This window comes from Sminthopsis crassicaudata, chromosome 1 (assembly GCF_048593235.1).
Source record: "Sminthopsis crassicaudata isolate SCR6 chromosome 1, ASM4859323v1, whole genome shotgun sequence".
NCBI lineage: Eukaryota > Metazoa > Chordata > Mammalia > Dasyuromorphia > Dasyuridae > Sminthopsis > Sminthopsis crassicaudata.
The window spans coordinates 3,911,145-3,929,694 of NC_133617.1; the positions used below are offsets into that span (position 1 = coordinate 3,911,145).

General features: G+C 41.3%; 1 protein-coding gene across 2 annotated transcripts in view; it reads right to left on the minus strand.

Moving 5' to 3' along the window:
- The window catches only part of LOC141556266 (uncharacterized), a 111,725-nt gene extending 94,463 nt beyond the window's left edge, over positions 1-17,262 (minus strand). The window contains exons 1-6 of one of the 2 annotated variants that reach the window (XM_074290265.1): positions 17,113-17,262; positions 16,454-16,641; positions 15,654-15,739; positions 13,862-13,988; positions 13,302-13,397; positions 10,655-12,638 (exon numbers count right to left, since the gene is read on the minus strand). In XM_074290265.1, the coding sequence (XP_074146366.1) occupies positions 11,161-12,638; positions 13,302-13,397; positions 13,862-13,988; positions 15,654-15,739; positions 16,454-16,641; positions 17,113-17,144 (2,007 nt within the window). In that variant the 5' untranslated portion in view covers positions 17,145-17,262 and the 3' untranslated portion in view covers positions 10,655-11,160. Of the gene's footprint in view, positions 1-10,654; positions 12,639-13,301; positions 13,398-13,861; positions 13,989-15,653; positions 15,740-16,453; positions 16,642-17,112 lie in introns of those variants that run through there. The other variant, XM_074290128.1, reaches the window with a different exon arrangement.
- Positions 17,263-18,550: the final 1,288 nt, after the last annotated feature.

The following is an 18,550-nucleotide window of genomic DNA, read 5'->3' on the forward strand; positions in this document are numbered from 1 at the left end:
TGCTGATAATTTATGTGAGTTTATTTTGTATCCTTTGCTAAAGTTGTGGATTATTTCTAATAGTTTTTAGTAGAAACTCTGTGGTTCTCTAAGTATACTATCATATCATCTGCAAAGAGCGATAATTTGATTTCCTAATTACTACTCTAATTCTCTTAATCTCTTTCTCAACTCTTATTGCCAACGCTAGCATTTCTAATGCAATATTAAATAGTAATTGTGATAGTGGGCAACCTTGTTTCACTCCTGATCTTATTGGGAATGGTTCCAGTTTATCCCCATTACATATGATGCTTACTGATGATTTTAAATAATTGCTAATATTTTGAGGAAAAGCCATTTATTCCTATGTTCTCTAGAGTTTTTAATAGGAATGGGTGTTGGATTGTATCAAATGCTTTTCCTGCATCTATTGAGATGATCATATGGTTTTTGTTAATTTGGTTATTGATATAGTCAATTATGCTAATAGTTATCCTAATCCTGAACCAGCCTTGCATTCCTGGTATAAATCTTGGTGTATTATCCTGGGGATGATTTTCAGCATGTCTTTTTATAAAGATAAACTTGAAGCATTTAAAAGAATAAATTGTACTTAATCTCTTTTATTTGTTTTTATCTTCACTTTTCAGAATCTGGAGGGAGCTAATATTCTTTTCTAAATCTAGAATTGAGTGTAAAATTCTGAACATTTCTTCTACAAATATTTCTTTGCAAAAGTCTGATACATAAAATCACTACAGAGAAACCTTGACCAAAGCATTCCTTAAAGAACAAAAAAAAGAATTACTTTGCAGTTTTGAAGGCACTGTCCCATTTCACATTTCAAGTGAGCAATTTTAGGGATCAGAATACCATCAGAGAGCAAGTAATTGTAGCTCTAAGTTTGCATAAGGATTTTGTCCTTAGATTTTCGAGATGATTTAGACACCAGGAGAAAGTTCTACAAAAAACAAACAAACAAAAAAAAAAATCAGGGAGGCTATACTAGGAAAGATGCTAAGTCTATCCTGAAACCTCCAATAACATTTAAAATTTAGAGACTTCTTTATCAACGATTCCAGCCTTAAGACTATCATGAGGTTATATGGGTAAGAGATTAGGACCTCAGATTCTGAAAGAACAGCAACCATAAAATTTTCCTAAACCAATAAATTGCATGAATCTCAAAAATTCTTTCAACAAATTTTAGTTTTTCATGAATCAGGAAAGGGTTAACATTTAACATTTAAAATCCAACTTAGCCCAGAAGCCAAGTAGTTCCCAATATTCATTTGAATATAATTTACAGATATCAGTTTGGGATCCAATTACATCAGAATTTCCAGAATTAGTATTCAAGATCTTTTCCAATTTAAAATGACCATCTGAAACACTGGAAGAAACACTGCCATCTAGCGAGTTCTTTCCATATTCAGCTTTTATTATTCAATTAGAATTTCTTAAGTTTATTATCAGTAAAAAGGCTAGGTATTCAACTCCTAGAATTGGCAAAAAGGGACATTGAAAGGACTCCCTGGAGAGAAGTGGAATGCAGTATCTGGGGGTCTAGGGAATGATCTTTGATTTACAGCCTTTCTCCATCCCCCTGTTAGGATAGTATTACAGATATTTTCAGGTGGTAAAGTAATTAATAAGAAGGAATTGAGGTAAGCAAGGGGCCTAGAGAAGAAGGGATTAATGTAGGTTGAAAATCTGGAGGTTAAATCAAAGAGATGGCAGATCAAAGAAGTGGGGGGGGGGGAAGAGTATAAGCAGAGTAAGGGTCCAGAGAAGAAATTGAGGGAAGATTGAACTGTTACCTTTAAAAGATGACTGAGTTTTAGTGACAGTATCAGTTTGGTCTTCTGTCTATTATATACTACTTATATATTTTAATTTCTGATAATTAGAGATCCATATGGAGACTACAATTATTTCCCCTCCCCACAAACTAAGTGTTGTTTTAGACCAAATATTGTAGAATTTCTGTCTCTGTGTGTATGTGTCTCTGTCTCTGCATCTCTGTCTGTCTGTTTCTCTCTGTGTCCGTCTGTCTGTCTCTGTCTCCATCCTTGGCACACTGGGGAACTCTCACTTATCTCATGGTATAAGGAGCTTTTCTAATGGAGTTGTTTTTTGGTTTACTCTTTTTTGCTCACTTTGAAGATTTGTGTACATATACATGTACATATACATATTATGTATGTACATATAGTTGTGTTATGATATGGGAGATACCTGCCAGAGGCTGCTGGAGGTCTGACTCAGACCTTAGAATGGATCTCTTCATGTGAGTGAATGATGATGATTCAAGGAGACTGAGAGGCCGTTGCATTGTCTGACCAATCTCCTCTTCCCTCTGCCTCCAATTTATCTCATTTCCAGTTCCCAACGCCTGTGTCAGTAAAGGTTGCTTTGCAAGTCCTTCAGATGTTATGATTCACAGCTGTGGAGGCTCTCAGAGAATTGACCTGTTCCTTCACTTAGGCATAATCCTTAACATAGTAATGCAGTTCAAAGAATAACTGTGAACAAACAAGTTGTGCCAAGTTCTACAAATACTCAGATCAATTGTAGATAATATATGAAGGAAGACAATTTCCATTTCCAGAGAAAGAATTGATAAATGGAAGTAAGAATAGTGTGGTTAAAAACAATTTACCAAATGTACCCATTAGAAGGAAATTTAAAAACATTACAATAATATTCACAGAATCAGGAATTTAAATGCATGGAACAAACTTCATTTTTCCCCCCAGAAATAATTTTATTTCGGTAAGTAACTAAGTTAGGGAATCTCATTTGTAACCAAGATGAAATTCACACTACAATGTTGCAATCCCCCTTTTAAAAATATTTCTTTACAGACAGGAATTTGTTAATAGGTGTAAACATACTATACTTTCCAAGTTCCAGTTTTATTCCCATGTCTCTCCTTGACCCAAACCCATCCTTACTTGACAACTTAAAAATGTAAGGACTGATAATACCAGTTAAAACAACAAAATCTAACAACAGCAAATGTATCACTAGAGAGCATTGCTCAGAGGGGAAATGGCTTTCTGACTTTAATACTGGATTATTTAAAATTCAGGGTTTTTTTTAGTAAAAGGAGGCACAGGTTTTTAAAAGGAAATGTCCTCTGTACAGAGAACTATAGAATAAATATGACTAGTTCACTTGTTCACTAGTAGAGAGGAATCCAGTGCATCAACAACTTTAAATTCATCAAGTATATAAAGCTAGATTATGATTGGCTTCACATGAAGCTGTATTGTAGAAGGCCCACCAGAATTCTTTCTGTATTGAAGATGGGTAGCATTATATAGGGTACCATAGAGTAAAACTACTTTGCCATTTAAATTAGACTTCAAAGGTGATTAAAATAAGTGCAATAAAGAAAATATAATTTTTTACGTCTTAAAAGAGTATTGACAAGACTATTGAAACATTGTATGATCTCATTCAAGCTGCATTTCCCAATAGTTCCACATGAGGCATGCCAAGTGTGAAGATGGGAGGTGGCACAGAGGATTGCCAACCTGGAGGCAGAGCTGGAGGAGGGCAAGTGGCGAGTGGCATCCATAGTCCTGAAGGACAATGGGCAAGGATAATCTGAGTTGGAGAAAATTGTGGAGGTTGGAAACTGGAGTTATGTGTTGGAGGTGATGATAGGGAGAGGTTAGTGGTAATCATTTTGGATAGGGAGTTAGGGAGCCCACAACAAAATTCCACACTAGTCAGATGTTATTCATTGTTCACCCGCGTTTCCAAATTACCATTCATAGGAAATCAAGCTTGAATAGAGTTGAACAAATTGAAGGGGAACTTCCTTTTTTTTTTTAACATAACCTTCTCTTTAATGTAGTTGATTGCTTCCATTCTAGGTGTATGTACAGCTAGTTTTTCCAGTGTGAATCTCTTCAATTTCTAAACTTTCTTTAACATTAAAAAAAATCCTGTATTTTGAAAAGATATTAAATACTATCATCAAAATGGATAAATTCATTTTTCCTAGCAAAGTAAATATCATCTGCAATCTTCTCAATGATAACTCAATAATAATGATATTTTAAAAGCATACCAATAACAAAGGTCCTTTTCTCTCTCTGGATGCAGAAGGTGTTTTCTATCCAAACTGTATAGGGATTTGCCTTGGATCATTGAACTGCTGAGAAGAAGTCTTTCCTAGCTGTTCATTGCACAATCTTGAAAGAGTAAGAATCCACCCATAGATTACTTCAATGTTATGCAGAAGATCTGGATTCAAATTCAGAAGAATGCCAGGCACTGTGTTCAACACTGAGGATATAAAAATGGTAAAACCCAGATGCTGCCCTGACGAGGCTTAGGGGATCTACACAAGGTGGATACATCAGGATACAACCTACGAACATACAAATGAAACAAAGAAAGCATGGGGAGTGTGAGGGGGAGTAGAGGAAGCACTAGCATTAAAGGGCACCAGGAAAATCTCCTTACAGAAGAAGGGGCATTGAAGCTGAGCCTCCAAGCCAGCCAGGAATCCTCCTGTGTTGCTTCACACCTGCTCCCTGGGGATCCAGTGTGTACCTAGTCATGCCCTTGAAAGGAGCCTGTGCTTTGGCCTTTCTGGGTCTCTCAAGTACTTTGCCCCATGCCTGGTATACAGGAAGGGCCCAATTCACTGTGGTCTGTTGATTGAACAGCTGTTGGTGTAATGAGAACACTGGAGAAATGACCTGCCTATATGATAACTCCAGATACTATCACAGGAAGAGGAAGGATGCTAGTAATCTGCTGCCCATTAATAGTGTCAATCTCAACTCTACCCACTCAGTGACTAAATCTCTTTTTCTGCCTCCATGGATTTGCTCACAGGTCCCCTTCCATTCTGCTACCTTTTCATAGAGCCTTCTGCTCACTGACCTGAAATTTGTAGTCTCCTTCTATTTGACTCTCTAGCTCCAAATCTCTGCCCACTTTAGTTTATCCTCTATGAGTCACTGAAGTGATTTTCCCTTAGAACAGATATAACTGTCCCACCCCACTGCTCCTCTACTTGAAATTCTAATGCTCCCTATTTCTTCTAGGATCAAATATTTGACTTTCAATGCTCTGCATAAACCTCAACTCTAGTTTAAAAGCCATCCTTGTATGAGCCTGAAAAGCCTCATTTAACTTTTCTGGGCCTGGTTTCCTCATCTGCAAAATGAGGGGGGCTGGACTCCCTTCAACATCTAAGTCCATGACTTTATAATAATAACATGGGGCACAGCAAAAATGAGCATCTTTTTCCAGGGAAGAAGATGGACATTTAATGAAATAAATGAATTCCATCTATTCTTGATGAAAAAAACAGACCTACACGAAATGTTTGATCTTCAAATATAGAACTCAAGAGATTTCTAAAAAGATAAAAAGAAATCTTGAGAACTATATTTCTGCCATAAAGATTGGTAAAGAACACATGAATAATTTGTCCTAGAAATTAGAGGTAGAAAGGAAATTATATCATAAAAAAGGGTAAAGTGGTGGTACTACATCTCATGAAGAGGCAAAGGTAACCTCTTATATCTGAGAGAAAGAAAGGAGGGAGATGAACATAGTGTGTATCAATAGACATATTCGATTTATGGTAAAACTTCTAAACTTCTTCCACTTCATTAAAAAGTGAGAGGGAAGGAGTAAGCTAAGGGGAAGGGAATACAGAAATTGTTAGGAAAAGGGGTAAAATAAGAGGAGGAACTTTAAAGTGGGGGAGGGATACTAAAAAGGGAGGGCTGTGAAAAGCAAGTGGTGTTCACAAGTTTAATACTGGGTAGAGGGGTAAGAGGGAAGGAAAGGGGAAAAGCATAAGCAGGGGTTAATAGGATGGCAAGCAATATAGAATTAGTCATTCTAACCATAATGTGAATGGGGCAAACTGCCTCATAAAGAGGAAGCAGTTAGCAGAATGGATTAAAAGTCAGAATCCTACTATATGTTGTTTACAGGAAACACACCTGAAACAGGATGATACATTCAAACTAAAAGTAAAAGGGTGGAGCAGAATCTACTATGCTTCAGGTGAAGCCAAAAAAGCAGGGGTAGCCATCCTCATCTCAGATCAAGCAAAAATAAAAATTGATCTAATGAAAAGAGATAAAGAAGGGTATTATATCCTGCTAAAGGGAAGCATCAATAATGAAGCAGTGTCAATATTAAACATATACGCACCAAGTGGTGCAGCATCTAAATTCTTTTTTTTTATTATATATTTTTTTATAATATTATCCCTTGTATTCATTTTTTCCAAATTATGCCTCCCTCCCTCTACTCCCTCCCCCCGATGACAGGCAATCCCATACATTTTACATGTGTTACAATATAACCTAGATACAATACATGTGTGTAAATACCATTTTCTTGTTGCACAATAAGCATTAGATTCCGAAGCTACATGTAACCTGGGCAGACAGATATTAGTGCTAACAATTTACATTCACTTCCCAGTGTTTCTTCTCTGGGTGTAGCTACCTCTGACCATCATTGATCAACTGGAAGTGAGTTGGCTCTTCTTTATGTTGAAGATTTCCACTTCCATCAGAATACATCCTCATACAGTATTGTTGTTGAAGTGTACAGTGATCTTCTGGTTCTGCTCATTTCACTCAGCATCAGTTGAGCATCTAAATTCTTAAAAGAGAAATTAAGAGAACTGCAAGAAGAAATAGACAGCAAAACTATAATAGTGGGAGATCTCAACCTTGCACTCTCAGAATTAGATAAATCAAACCACAAAATAAATAAGAAAGAAGTCAAAGATGTAAATAGAATACTAGAAAAGTTTGATGTGATAGATCTTTGGCGAAAGCTAAATGGAGACAGAAAGGAGTATACTTTCTTCTCAGCAGTTCATGGAACCTATACAAAAATTGATCATATACTAGGACATAAAAACCTCAAAATCAAATGCAGTAAGGCAGAAATAGTAAACACATCCTTTTCAGACCACAATGCAATTAAAATTACATTTAATAAAAAGCCAGGGGAAAATAGACCAAAAAATAATTGGAAACTAAATAATCTTATACTAAAGAATGATTGGGTAAAACAGCAAATCATAGACATAATTAATAACTTCACCATACCAAAATGTGTGGGATACAGCCAAAGCAGTATTAAGGGGAAGTTTTATATCTCTAGAGGCCTACTTGCATAAAATAGAGAAAGAAAGGGTCAACGAATTGGGCTTACAACTAAAATTTCTAGAAAAGGAACAAATTAAAAACCCCCAAACACGAAACTTGAAATTCAAAAAATAAAAGGTGAGATTAATAAAATCGAAAATAAAAAAACTATTGAATTAATAAAACTAAGAGTTGGTTCTATGAAAAAAACCAACAAAATAAACAAACCCTTAGTAAACCTGATTTAAAAAAAGAGAAAAAGCAAATTGTTAGTCTTGAAAATGAAAAGGGAGAACTCACCACTAATGAAGAGGAAATTAGAACAATAGTTAGGAGCTACTTTGTTCAACTTGATGCCAATAAATTCGATAACTTAAATGAAATAGAAGAATACCTTCAAAAATATAGCTTGCCCAGATTAACAGAGGAAGAAGTAAGTAGTCTAAATAGTCCCATCTCAGAAAAAGAAATAGAACAAGCTATTAACCAACTTCCTAAGAAAAAATCCCCAGGACCAGATGGATTTACATGTGAATTCTACCAAACATTGAAAGAACAACTAACTCCAATGCTATATAAACTATTTGAAAAAATAGGGATTGAAGGAGTCCTACCAAATTCCTTTTATGACACAGACATGTGTATTGATACCTAAACCAGGTAGATTGAAAACTGAGAAAGAAAATTATAGACCAATCTCCTTAATGAATATTGATGCTAAAATCTTAAATAAGATATTAGAAAAAGACTTCAGAAAATCATCTCCAGGATAATACACTATGATCAAGTAGGATTTATACCAGGAATGCAGGGCTGGTTTAATATTAGGAAAACTATTAGTATAATTGACCATATTAATAATCAAATTAATAAAAACCATATGATCATCTCAATAGATGCAGAAAAAGCATTTGATAAAATCCAACATCCATTCCTACTAAAAAAGCTTGAGTATAGGAATAAATGGACTATTCCTTAAAATAATGAGCATATATATAAAACCGTCAGTAAACATCAAATGTAATGGTGATAAACTAGAACCTTTCCCTGTAAGATCAGGAGTGAAACAAGGTTGCCCACTATCACCATTACTATTCAATATAGTACTAGAAATGCTAGCCTCGGCAATAAGAGCTGAGAAAGAGATTCAAGGAATTAAAGTAGGAAATAAGGAAATCAAACTATCACTCTTTGCAGATGACATGATGGTATACTTAGAGAACCCCAAAAACTCTGCTAAAAAGCTATTAGAAATAATTCAGAAGTTTAGCAAAGTTGCAGGATACAAAATAAATCCACATAAATCCTCAGCATTTTTATACATTACCAACACAATCCAAGAGCAAGAGATACAAAGAGAAATTCCATTCAAAATGACTGTAGATAGTATAAAATATTTGGAAATATATCTACCAGAGGAAAGTCAGGAACTATATGAGCAAAATTACAAAACACTTGCCACAAAAATAAAGTCAAATTTAAATAATTGGAAAGACATTGAGTGCTCTAGGATAGGCTGAGCAAATATAATTAAGATGACAATACTCCCTAAACTAATCTATTTATTTAGTGCTATACCAATCAGACTCCCAAGAAACTATTTTAGTGACCTAGAAAAAATAACAACAGAATTCATATGGAACAACAAAAGGTCGAGAATTTCAAGGGAAGTAATGAAAAAAAAAATTAAATGAAGGTGGTCTAAGCTGTACCTGATCTAGAACTATATTATAAAGCAGCAGTCACCAAAACCATTTGGTATTGGCTAAGAAATAGACTAGTTGATCAGTGGAATAGGTTAGGTTCACAGGGCAAGATAGTGAATAAAAATAGCAATCTAATGTTTGACAAACCCAAAGATCCCAACTTTTGGGATAAGAATTTATTATTTGACAAGAACTGCTGGGAAAACTGGAAATTAGTATGGCAGAAACTAGGCATGGACCCACATTTAACAACACATACTAAGAGATGATCAAAATGGGTCCAAGATTTGGGCATAAAGAACGAAATCATAAATAAATTAGAGGAACATAGGATAATTTACCTCTCAGACTTGTGGAGGAGGAAGGGATTTGTGTCCAAAGGAGAACTAGAGACCATTATTAATCAGAAAACAGAAAATTTTGACTATACCAAATTAAAAAGTTTCTGCACAAGCAAAACTAATGCAAACAAGATTAGAAGGGAAGTAACAAATTGGGAAAACATTTTTACAGTTAAAGGTTCTGATAAATGCCTCATCTCCAAAATATACAGAGAATTGACTTTAATTTATAAGAAATCAAGCCATTCTCCAATTGATAAATGGTCAAAGGATATGAACAGGCAATTTTCAGATGATGAAATTAAAACTATTTCTACTTATATGAAAGAGTGTTCCAAATCAGTATTGATCAGAGAAATGCAAATTAAGACAACTCTAAGATATCATTACACACCTGTCAGATTGGCTAAGATGACAGGAAAAGATAATGATGAATGTTGGAGGGGGTGTGGGAAAACTGGGACACTGATGCATCGTTGGTGGAGTTGTGAAAGAATCTAACCATTCTGGAGAGCAATCTGGAATTATGCCCAAAAAGTTATCAAAATGTGCATACCCTTTTACCCAGCAGTGCTACTACTGGGCTTACATCCCAAGGAAATACTAAAAAAGGGAAAGGGACCTGTATGTGCCAAAATGTTTGTGGCAGCCCTTTTTGTAGTGGCTAGAAACTGGAAAATGAAAAGATGTCCATCAATTGGAGAATGGTTGGATAAATTATGGTTTATGAATGTTATGGAATATTATTGTTCTGTATGAAATGACCAACAGGAGGAATATAGAGAGGCTTTGAGAAACTTACATCAATTGATGCTGAGTGAAACGAGCAGAACTAAGAGATCATTATACACTTCAACAATGATACTGTATAAGGATGTATTGTGATGGAAGTGGATATCTTCAACATAGAGAAGAGCTAATCCAATTCCAATTGATCAATGATGGACAGAATCAGCTACACCCAAAGAAGGAACACTGGGAAATTAGTGTAAACTGTGAGCATTTGTTTTTTCTTTTTTGTTTTTCTTCCCAGATTATTTTTACTTTCCAAATACAATTCTTCCTTTGCAACAACAACAAAATTCAGTTCTGCACATATATATTGTACCTAGGATATACTATAAGATATTTAATATGTATAAGAATGCCTGCCATCTAGGGGAAGGGGTGGAGGGAAGGAGGGGAAAATTTCGGAACAGAAGGGAGTACAAGGGATAATGTTGTAAAAAAAAAAAAAAAATTACCTATGCATATGTACTGTCAAAAAAAGTTATAATTACAAAAATTAATTTAAAAAATTAAAAAAAAATAATAGTAACATGGGGGCCCAGCTAACAAGAGTCCCTTCCTTCTGCGCAAAGATGAACTGAAACAAGATGACCTTAGCAAGGAAAATGAGGAAATAAAATATCAACATCCTAAGGACCATGGTGTCATCAACTATATTGACATAGACATCCAGTAGACTAATATCTTTTGTGTTTTTTGTGAATTTATTTTCTTACATATTCTCAAAGTATATTTTAATCTGGATCAGCCCATTGGTATGTTTTGCTTCAATGATTAAATTAGTGAGGATTTTCTCCATTATGAATTCTATAGTACTGAGGATATGCTTTGATCAGAAGGACTGCTTTCCTCCATTAATTATACTCCTAGGATTTCTCTCTGGCATGTATTCTCTGATGTCAGGGAAGACCTGGATTCTGGGTATATGTTTTCCCACATTTGATGTGTTCTGAGGGTTTCTTTCCAATGTCAATTCTCTGCTGTCGAGTTAGCTCCATAAAAAGGCTTTCCCACCATCACTGCATTTGAAAGGTTTCTCTCCAGTGAGAATGCTGAGTGTTGTGTTAAGATCTGACTTCTGGTGAAAATCTTCCCACATTCAGTACATCCATATAGTTTCTCTCCAGTTTGAATACTACTTTCATTGTTTAGACTAGACTTCTCAGTGGATGCCTCCTCCCACACACTGCACTAATGAGGTTTTAGTTTTGTATGAGTTCTCCGATGCCGAGAAAGGTTGGAGCTTGTTTGAAATGTCTTCCCACACTCACTACACTCATAGGGTCTCTCTCCAGTATGAGTTCTCTGGTGTTGAATTAGCGCTGTGCTCCAAGTAAAGGCTTTCCCACAGTAGTTGCATTTAAAAGGTTTTTCTCCAGTGTGACTCCGACAATGCTGTACGAGAGCCGTCTTCTGGTGAAAGGCCTTTCCACAGTCACTGCATTTGAAAGGTTTTTCTCCAGTGTGAATCCTACAATGCTGTATGAGAGTTGTCTTCCGGTCGAAGGCCTTTCCACAATCACTGCATTTAAAAAATTTTTCTCCAGTGTGAATCCTACAATGCCTAACGAGAACCTTCTTCTGCCAGAAGGCCTTTCCACAGTCACTACACTTGAAAGGTTTCTCTCCAGTATGAACACTACCATGATGAGTAAGGGCAGACTTCTGAGAGAATGCCTTTCCACATAAGCTGCACTGATGATGTTTTAGTCTTGAATGAGTTCTCTTGTGCTGAATCAGGTTGGAGCTTGATCGGAATGTCTTCCCACACTCACTACACTCATAGGGTCTCTCTCCAGTGTGAATTCTCTGATGACGAATCAGCGTAGTGCTCCAAGAAAAAGCTTTCCCACAATCATTGCATTTAAAAGGCTTCTCTCCAGTGTGAATCCTACAATGCTGTACAAGAACTGTCTTCTGCTGGAAGGCCTTTCCACAGTCACTGCATTTGAAAGGTTTCTCTCCAGTGTGATTTGTGTAGTGCTGTGTAAGATTTACTTGCTTCCGTAAGATCTTTCCACAGTCACTGCATTTATAAGATTTGTTTTCAATCTGAATACTGGAATGTTGTGTCAGATCTGCCTTCTGACAGGATGTCTTCTCACATGGAGTCAGTTCCGAGCATTTTTTTCCCATATGAGTTCTCTGCTGTGGAGTAAGTTCATTATTCAGGAAAAAAAAATTCCCATTTTCATTAAATTGCTCTTCAGCATGAATTCCAGGTGTTTTAATGGGGTCCAAATCAGAATGGAAAGCTTTCTGACATTTCTTCCCCTCAGAATAGTTCTTCTGTGAACAGATTTGAGTACGCTGTCTTTGGTCCGACTCTATGGTGAATCTTCTTCTCTGACTCTCACTGTTAAGGAGATCCATTACTACAGATAGTCCCTGTTGTGGGACGAGGACTGGCTTTGGGCTGGAGCTTTGGCTGTATTTATAGGATTCAGAGGCTCTGACTTCAGCAGCAGCTTCTTTTTGGATTTCTTTCCCTTGTCTGGAATGTTCCCCCTCATTGTTTTGCTCTTTCTTGAACGTGCCATAATACTGCGAGGCTTTTCCCATCTCAGAGGTGCCAGGGTCATCCCATAAGGATATCATTTGGGATAAGGCTTTCATAGAAACACTTAATTTTGGGGTTGACTCCTTCGTTTGAGGCCTAGAGGCCCCATCTGAAAGAAAGGAAAAGCAGAAATGCTTTTTCATTGGTTGAATAAGCTTTCCTGTACTCTTCACTATACCCAATGTCCCATCTGTTATAAGCCTTTTAAACATTCTTCCTTTTGAATTGAAATCAATCCTGATGATTTCCACAATTTTTTTTAATTCACCAGGCCTATTCTTTCATATAAACCAACAATATTATATTAGGTGAACATGCAAAAACTGATGCAGAAAATGTCAAATTAATGATAGCAGGAACAACTGCTTGTTCCCATATACCAACAGGAACAAAATAGCTTAAAATAATCTTTTACAAAAATTCTCATCTGAAAACCACACCTAGGGGAGTCCTGAGAGTGTGACCATTGGGTCCAAGAGAAAGCTCTGTGTCAGTCTTACACTCTTGGCTTTCCAAAAAGGTACAAACAATTCAAAGTTCCACCCACAGAATGGAGTACTGCTCATTCAGGAAGCACTAACAGAACTGAATCATTTCCACCTGTCCCTACCAAGTGACTCTTGTATAAAAAGGCAACATCATCCAAACAAACTAGAGAGGAGGAAAATTACCTCCAAGATCTATGAGAGGGAGAAGGTCACAGCCAGGATCACGAGGTGCTCATTTTCAGGGGTTCTCAGACAGTGTCACATACTCTGGCTCACTCACTCACCTAAGCAGCAAGCTCTTGAGACACTGTCCAGTGGAATCCCATGTGCTCTCCCTGACTCCAGCTGGGAGATCATGTCCCCATCGGACTCCACAAGACCTAGTCATGAGAAAGTGATGGAAAGGAAGGGTCACCTCCCAGCCCAATCTCCACAGACCCCTAGGGGCAAGCTTGAAAGCCCAGGGAGGCTGTGGAGGAGCATCCAGAGACATCTGAAGGGGGGAACTGGTTTGTTTCTTGATGGAACAAATCAGGGAATTGGGTTCAGAAAGACAAAGAACTCATTTGTCCATTCCAGTCTGAGGTATCTGGGGACTTTCCTGACTCTAGTCCTTGCCCTGGGACTTTAACAAGTCTCTCTGGCAAGAAGGAACAGAGCTGGGGCTGGGGTGGGGATCACCCCAGGGAGAAATTAATTTCCAGACACACAAAGCAAGAATCCTTCATCCAGGACCAGGGAGAACATGGGCATCCTGGCTTTGGCCCCTCTGAAATGAGCAAGGGCTGGGGTTTCTTGAGAAGCCCTTCATGAGCACATCCTGGGCCCCTGGAGTCCTTCTTACCCAGGCAGACCAGGTTCCTGTAGTTCTCCAGCATCACCTCCCAGTAAAGCTGCTTCTGGGAGGGGTCCAGGAGACGCCACTCCTCCCGGGTGAAGTCCACAGCCACATCCTGGAACGTCACCGATCCCTGAAACAAATACATTTGTGCCCGGTCAAGGAGGGGGAAGGGAGAGGCAGGACTGATTCTTGCTCCATTCTAGTTTCACAGAACATATTAAAAGGAAATTTTTTTCTATTGTTTAGTTATTTCTTAATTTTTATGATATATTATCTTTCCAGGTTCATGTATAGATGATTTCAAAATTCATTTTTATAAAACTTTGAGGGCCAATTTGTTTCTTCTTCTCTCCTTCTGAAGACAACAAACAATCCCAATATATAGATGAAACATATACAATCAATGAGTGTTATGGGGGAGAAAAATCAGTAAAAATGGGAAAACTAAAAAAAAAAAAAAAAAAAAAAAAAAAAGAAAGAAAACATTCCTTTGTTTTGCTCCTCATTGAGGCTTCAGAGCTTTTTCTCTGGATAGGAAGGACATTTTCCAGCCCAAGTCCATTGGAACTGCCTTGGATCAGCACATGGCCGAGAAGAACTAAGTCTGGCCCAGCTGATCACTGCACATTCTGAAAGCAAAGCCTTTAGGAGCCTCAGGCTGGGCCAGAGCCTCTTTTTCAAGTCAATAAGCAGTCAGAAAGGTCTCCCTGGGCCAAGCTCGGGGCTAATTCCTGGGGATACAAAAAAGGGCAAAAACAGTCCCTGACTCAGGGAGCTCCCAGTGCAGTGGGGGAGACAACAAGGCCCAGACTGGGGATGGGAGGCCCTGAGCAGCTGAGGGGCAGGAGGGGAGCTGGGAAAGGCAGGGCTTGAGCTGAACCTGGAACAATAAGTCAGAGACTCCCAGAGGGGAAGGGGAGGGGAGAAAAGCATTCCAGCCAGGGAGGGGAAACCAAGGCAGAGGAGGGGGGGGTCATGTGGGTCATGTGCAGGCCCGTCTGCGTGGTCCACAAGAAGCATGGAGGAGTGATACAGTAACATATGCTAAAAGTCAGAAGGGCAGAAGCAAAGCCATGACTGCAAATGGAAGATTTTGTCTGAGATCCTGGCACACAGGAAGGGCTCAGACCACTGGGACCTGGTGACTGAAAGGTCTCAGGTGCTCTGAGGTGGGAGAGCTTTGGAGAAGGGGCCTGTCTGCCCTCCAGGACCTGGGACACCTGGCAGGAAGGGGATAGTGAGAAACTGAGGCAAGACAGAGATCAGAGAGTGTTTTACATTTTAGTTGCATTTCTGAGAGGGAGAGATTTTCTGGGACCAAAGGACCCATTTTGGTCCCAGGGCTCATGTCTCAAAGCATTCAGCATCAGCAGTGCATGTGACATTCCAATGAATTATGAACGGCTCCAAGATGGGGAGAGGAAGGCAAGGGGGGAGTCCCAGCATTGGGAAACGGGGGGGTTTCCAGGCAGGGAGCATCTATTCCAGTTTCTCAGGCTGGGGCTCCGACCATAAATTCTGACAAACCCGGAGTGAAGGGGGTAGTTAATTAGAGACAGGAGGTCTGGAACTCAGAGAGAGAGGATGTCAGGCGTCTGACACAGGACATCTGGAGCTTTGTCTCTCAGAGTGCCAGAGAGGCCAGATCTCCAAGCCCTAATTATCTCAGTCCTAATGAACAGGAAAGGCGGGGGGATGGATTGAGGCACAACAATTCAAGAAACTGAGGCAGGACCATTTAGGGAAACTGAGACAGAGCAATGAAAGGAAACAATGGCACAACGGTCCTACTCACCTGGGGGGGCCTAATGTTGAGAAACATGGGAGCCAGGAAGGCCCTCCTCTCCCCTGCACCAGGCCTGGGGGGTCCCTGAGGCAGAACTACAAAGGAACAAGGAGCCATGAACGGGGTTGGCCTTTTGCCCCTCCCAGCTCCCAATCCTCCCTCTGCTTTGGAGAAGCCCTCAGCCCTCCCTGCTCACACAAAGCCAGGGGGAGGCTTGTCTGTTTCCAGGGCTCGGATCAATTAAACCTGCACTGATGAAATGCCTGCTGTATACCTCACTGCACTCTGGGGTGACAGGAATGCCGGGGGGAAAATAAAGCCTAGATTGTCTCTCCCCCTTAACTCCCCAGAGCAATCCTGGGTAATGGCTGGTCTCTGGGGAGGTGTGGACAGTGACACTTGGAAGGAAGATCAGGAGTGGGGGCAGGATGGAGAGGGCTAAGGAGGTGAGGCTGAAGCACCTTTTCAGGGGAAGAGGGGTCAGGGGAGACGAATGTGAAAGGAATATGAAGACTAATAACAAGGGAGGAGGGAATGTGGGAGCCTCAGATCATCCGTGTCAGAGAGGGATTTGAGGAGCGGAAGGGGAAAGAGGAGGAAGAAGAAATGGGAGAGGAAAAAAGCGAGAGTATGGGGAAATGAGGGGGCAAAAAAAGAGGGGAGAAGGGAGAAAGGCAAGGGGAGCAGAAAGGAGGGGAGGGGCGGTCCCCAAAGGATCTAGGAGCCTTTGCTCCATTTCACAGATCAGACCACTGAGGTGAGGAGAGGGAGCAGAAACCAGGGAGGGGCGGGGGTCCCAGGCACCCTACCTTGTCCCGGACCCAGGACCAAGCGCTGTCGCCCCCGCAGAACCCAGACTTTTGTGGCCTCTGGACAGCTGCTGGATAGAGGAACTGGAAACAACTTCCGCGTCATCACCGTCACTGACTGAGCTGGGGGCGCACCCATTGGCCGGCTTCCGGAGGCGGGACGTGGAACACCGCCGCTTCTCGGGGGGCTGCAGTTGAGGAAAAGGGAATTCGCCTTTTTCTCACACACACTCTCCACCGCGCCGGGAACTTTGAGCCAATCAGAGACGCCGCCGCTGCCGCCGTCCCGCCCCGGGGCGCCCCTCCGGCGCCCCCACCTTTTACTCCTAGCAGTTTTGGGGCTTCCCCCCAAAACTAGCTCGGGAGCTCTTGGTCCTTGGATCTAGGTGTGGCCCGAGGCTGACTCACGAGGGGAGGGGGCAGAAGGGAGGGACGGGAAGGGTGGTCCCCAGGAGCGAGGGGGCGGAGCCACGGGGCCGCAGGAATATTCTATAAGGCCAGTTAAGGGATACAAATGTTTCCTGCACTTCAGTGGCACAGACACATAGTAACCCCGTGTACGTGGCAAAGCCTGTGATACATAATAACCCCGCTGACTCTAATAGTCCCATTGATACATAGTAGCCTCATTGCTACAAGCCCCAATGATATCTACTCACGCCATTGATACATAATAACCCCGCTGACACATAATATAGCCCGGCTGATACACGAGACGCCATTGACACAAAATAGCCGCTGATACAATAATCTCGTTGATACATAATAACGCCAGGACACACAGTACGTTAGAGGTCCGTGGCTGAGCCCCTAACGCTCCGGCCCTGACGGGATCTCGCACTCTCTGAAGCGCGGCCCTGTTCCGCTTAACGCGCCGGTGCTTGCTGACAACCATCAGTCCCAGCCCCGCTGGGTCAGGGGTCAGCGGCGAATAGAAAGAGACGCGGGTGCAAGACCCGAGCTGAGCCCGGCTCCCCTCTCCCCACTTTCCCTCCTCTACTCTCCAGGAACTGCTCCCCATCTTCCCCCCCCCACCGCCTCCTTTCTGCTGCATTGGCTGCCATTTGTTCTTCGGGCCGCTGCTGCCTCGGGAATCCCGCTCCATGCCCCATGTGCTTCCTTCCAACAAGGTTTAGGGCCTGACTCATGGGAGCAAGGCCCTCTCCCAAGCTCGCAGGGGCCCCCAGGGATCCGAACGCCGTCTCCTGCTGTGCCCAGGAACAAGTGACACCCCTGCATTACCCACTTAGGGTCCGTGGGGACTTCCCAAGCCACCTAGTCCCTTCATTGCTAATGAGGAAAGGGAGCCGGGGACCTGGTCCTCTGACAGCCCTGACGTCCCTAGTTCTGAGCCCCCCCCTCCTCTGACACCCCCTGTTCCAAGGCCGCTCCCACCCTAATAGTCCCGGTTCTGGGACTGTTCTCAGAGTTCTAAGATCTCTGCCTATTCTGGCTTGGACAGGGGATGTTTTGGGGCAGCAAGAAAGCCTCGGACCAGGACTCGGGGCTCAGCTTTGAATCCCGGCTCCGACATTTCTGTAGCTCTAATCCTGGACCAGCTCATCTGGGAAATGGGGATCATGATCTACCCCCTGAGTCAAGGGCTGTGAATCAGGAGCTGCTTTGACTGATCAGTCCTGGGATTGGACCTTAAAGGACCCCTTGGAGCTGGGGAGAGGAGAGGGAAGGGGGCAGGGGTGTCAACATGTGAAGGGTGAGGTATGGGGACTCTTGACTTGGGGTCATAAGGCCCACAAGGATGTTTTAGCTAGGGAAAATAACACCCCCCCCCCAAGAAGTATGAGATCTGGAGGCAGGGAGGCCAGTGGAGGCTGGCTGGTCCTGGGCTTCTGGCCCTGGCTGCCTCAGCAAAGAGGGTCTGGTGCTAGATTCCAGCCTCTCACTCCTTCTGGCACTCCGGACATTTCACCCACTTCATCTCTCTGGCCTCAGTGTCTGCCCTGCATTTATCCCTCCTCTGATGAGATTCAGCCCAATATTGTGGCCTTCAACAGTTTGTGGAAAGTTAAGGAACAATCTGCAAGAGCACCTGTGCCTCCTGAGGCCATTTCAGGGGAGTCTGTACTCTGTATAGTG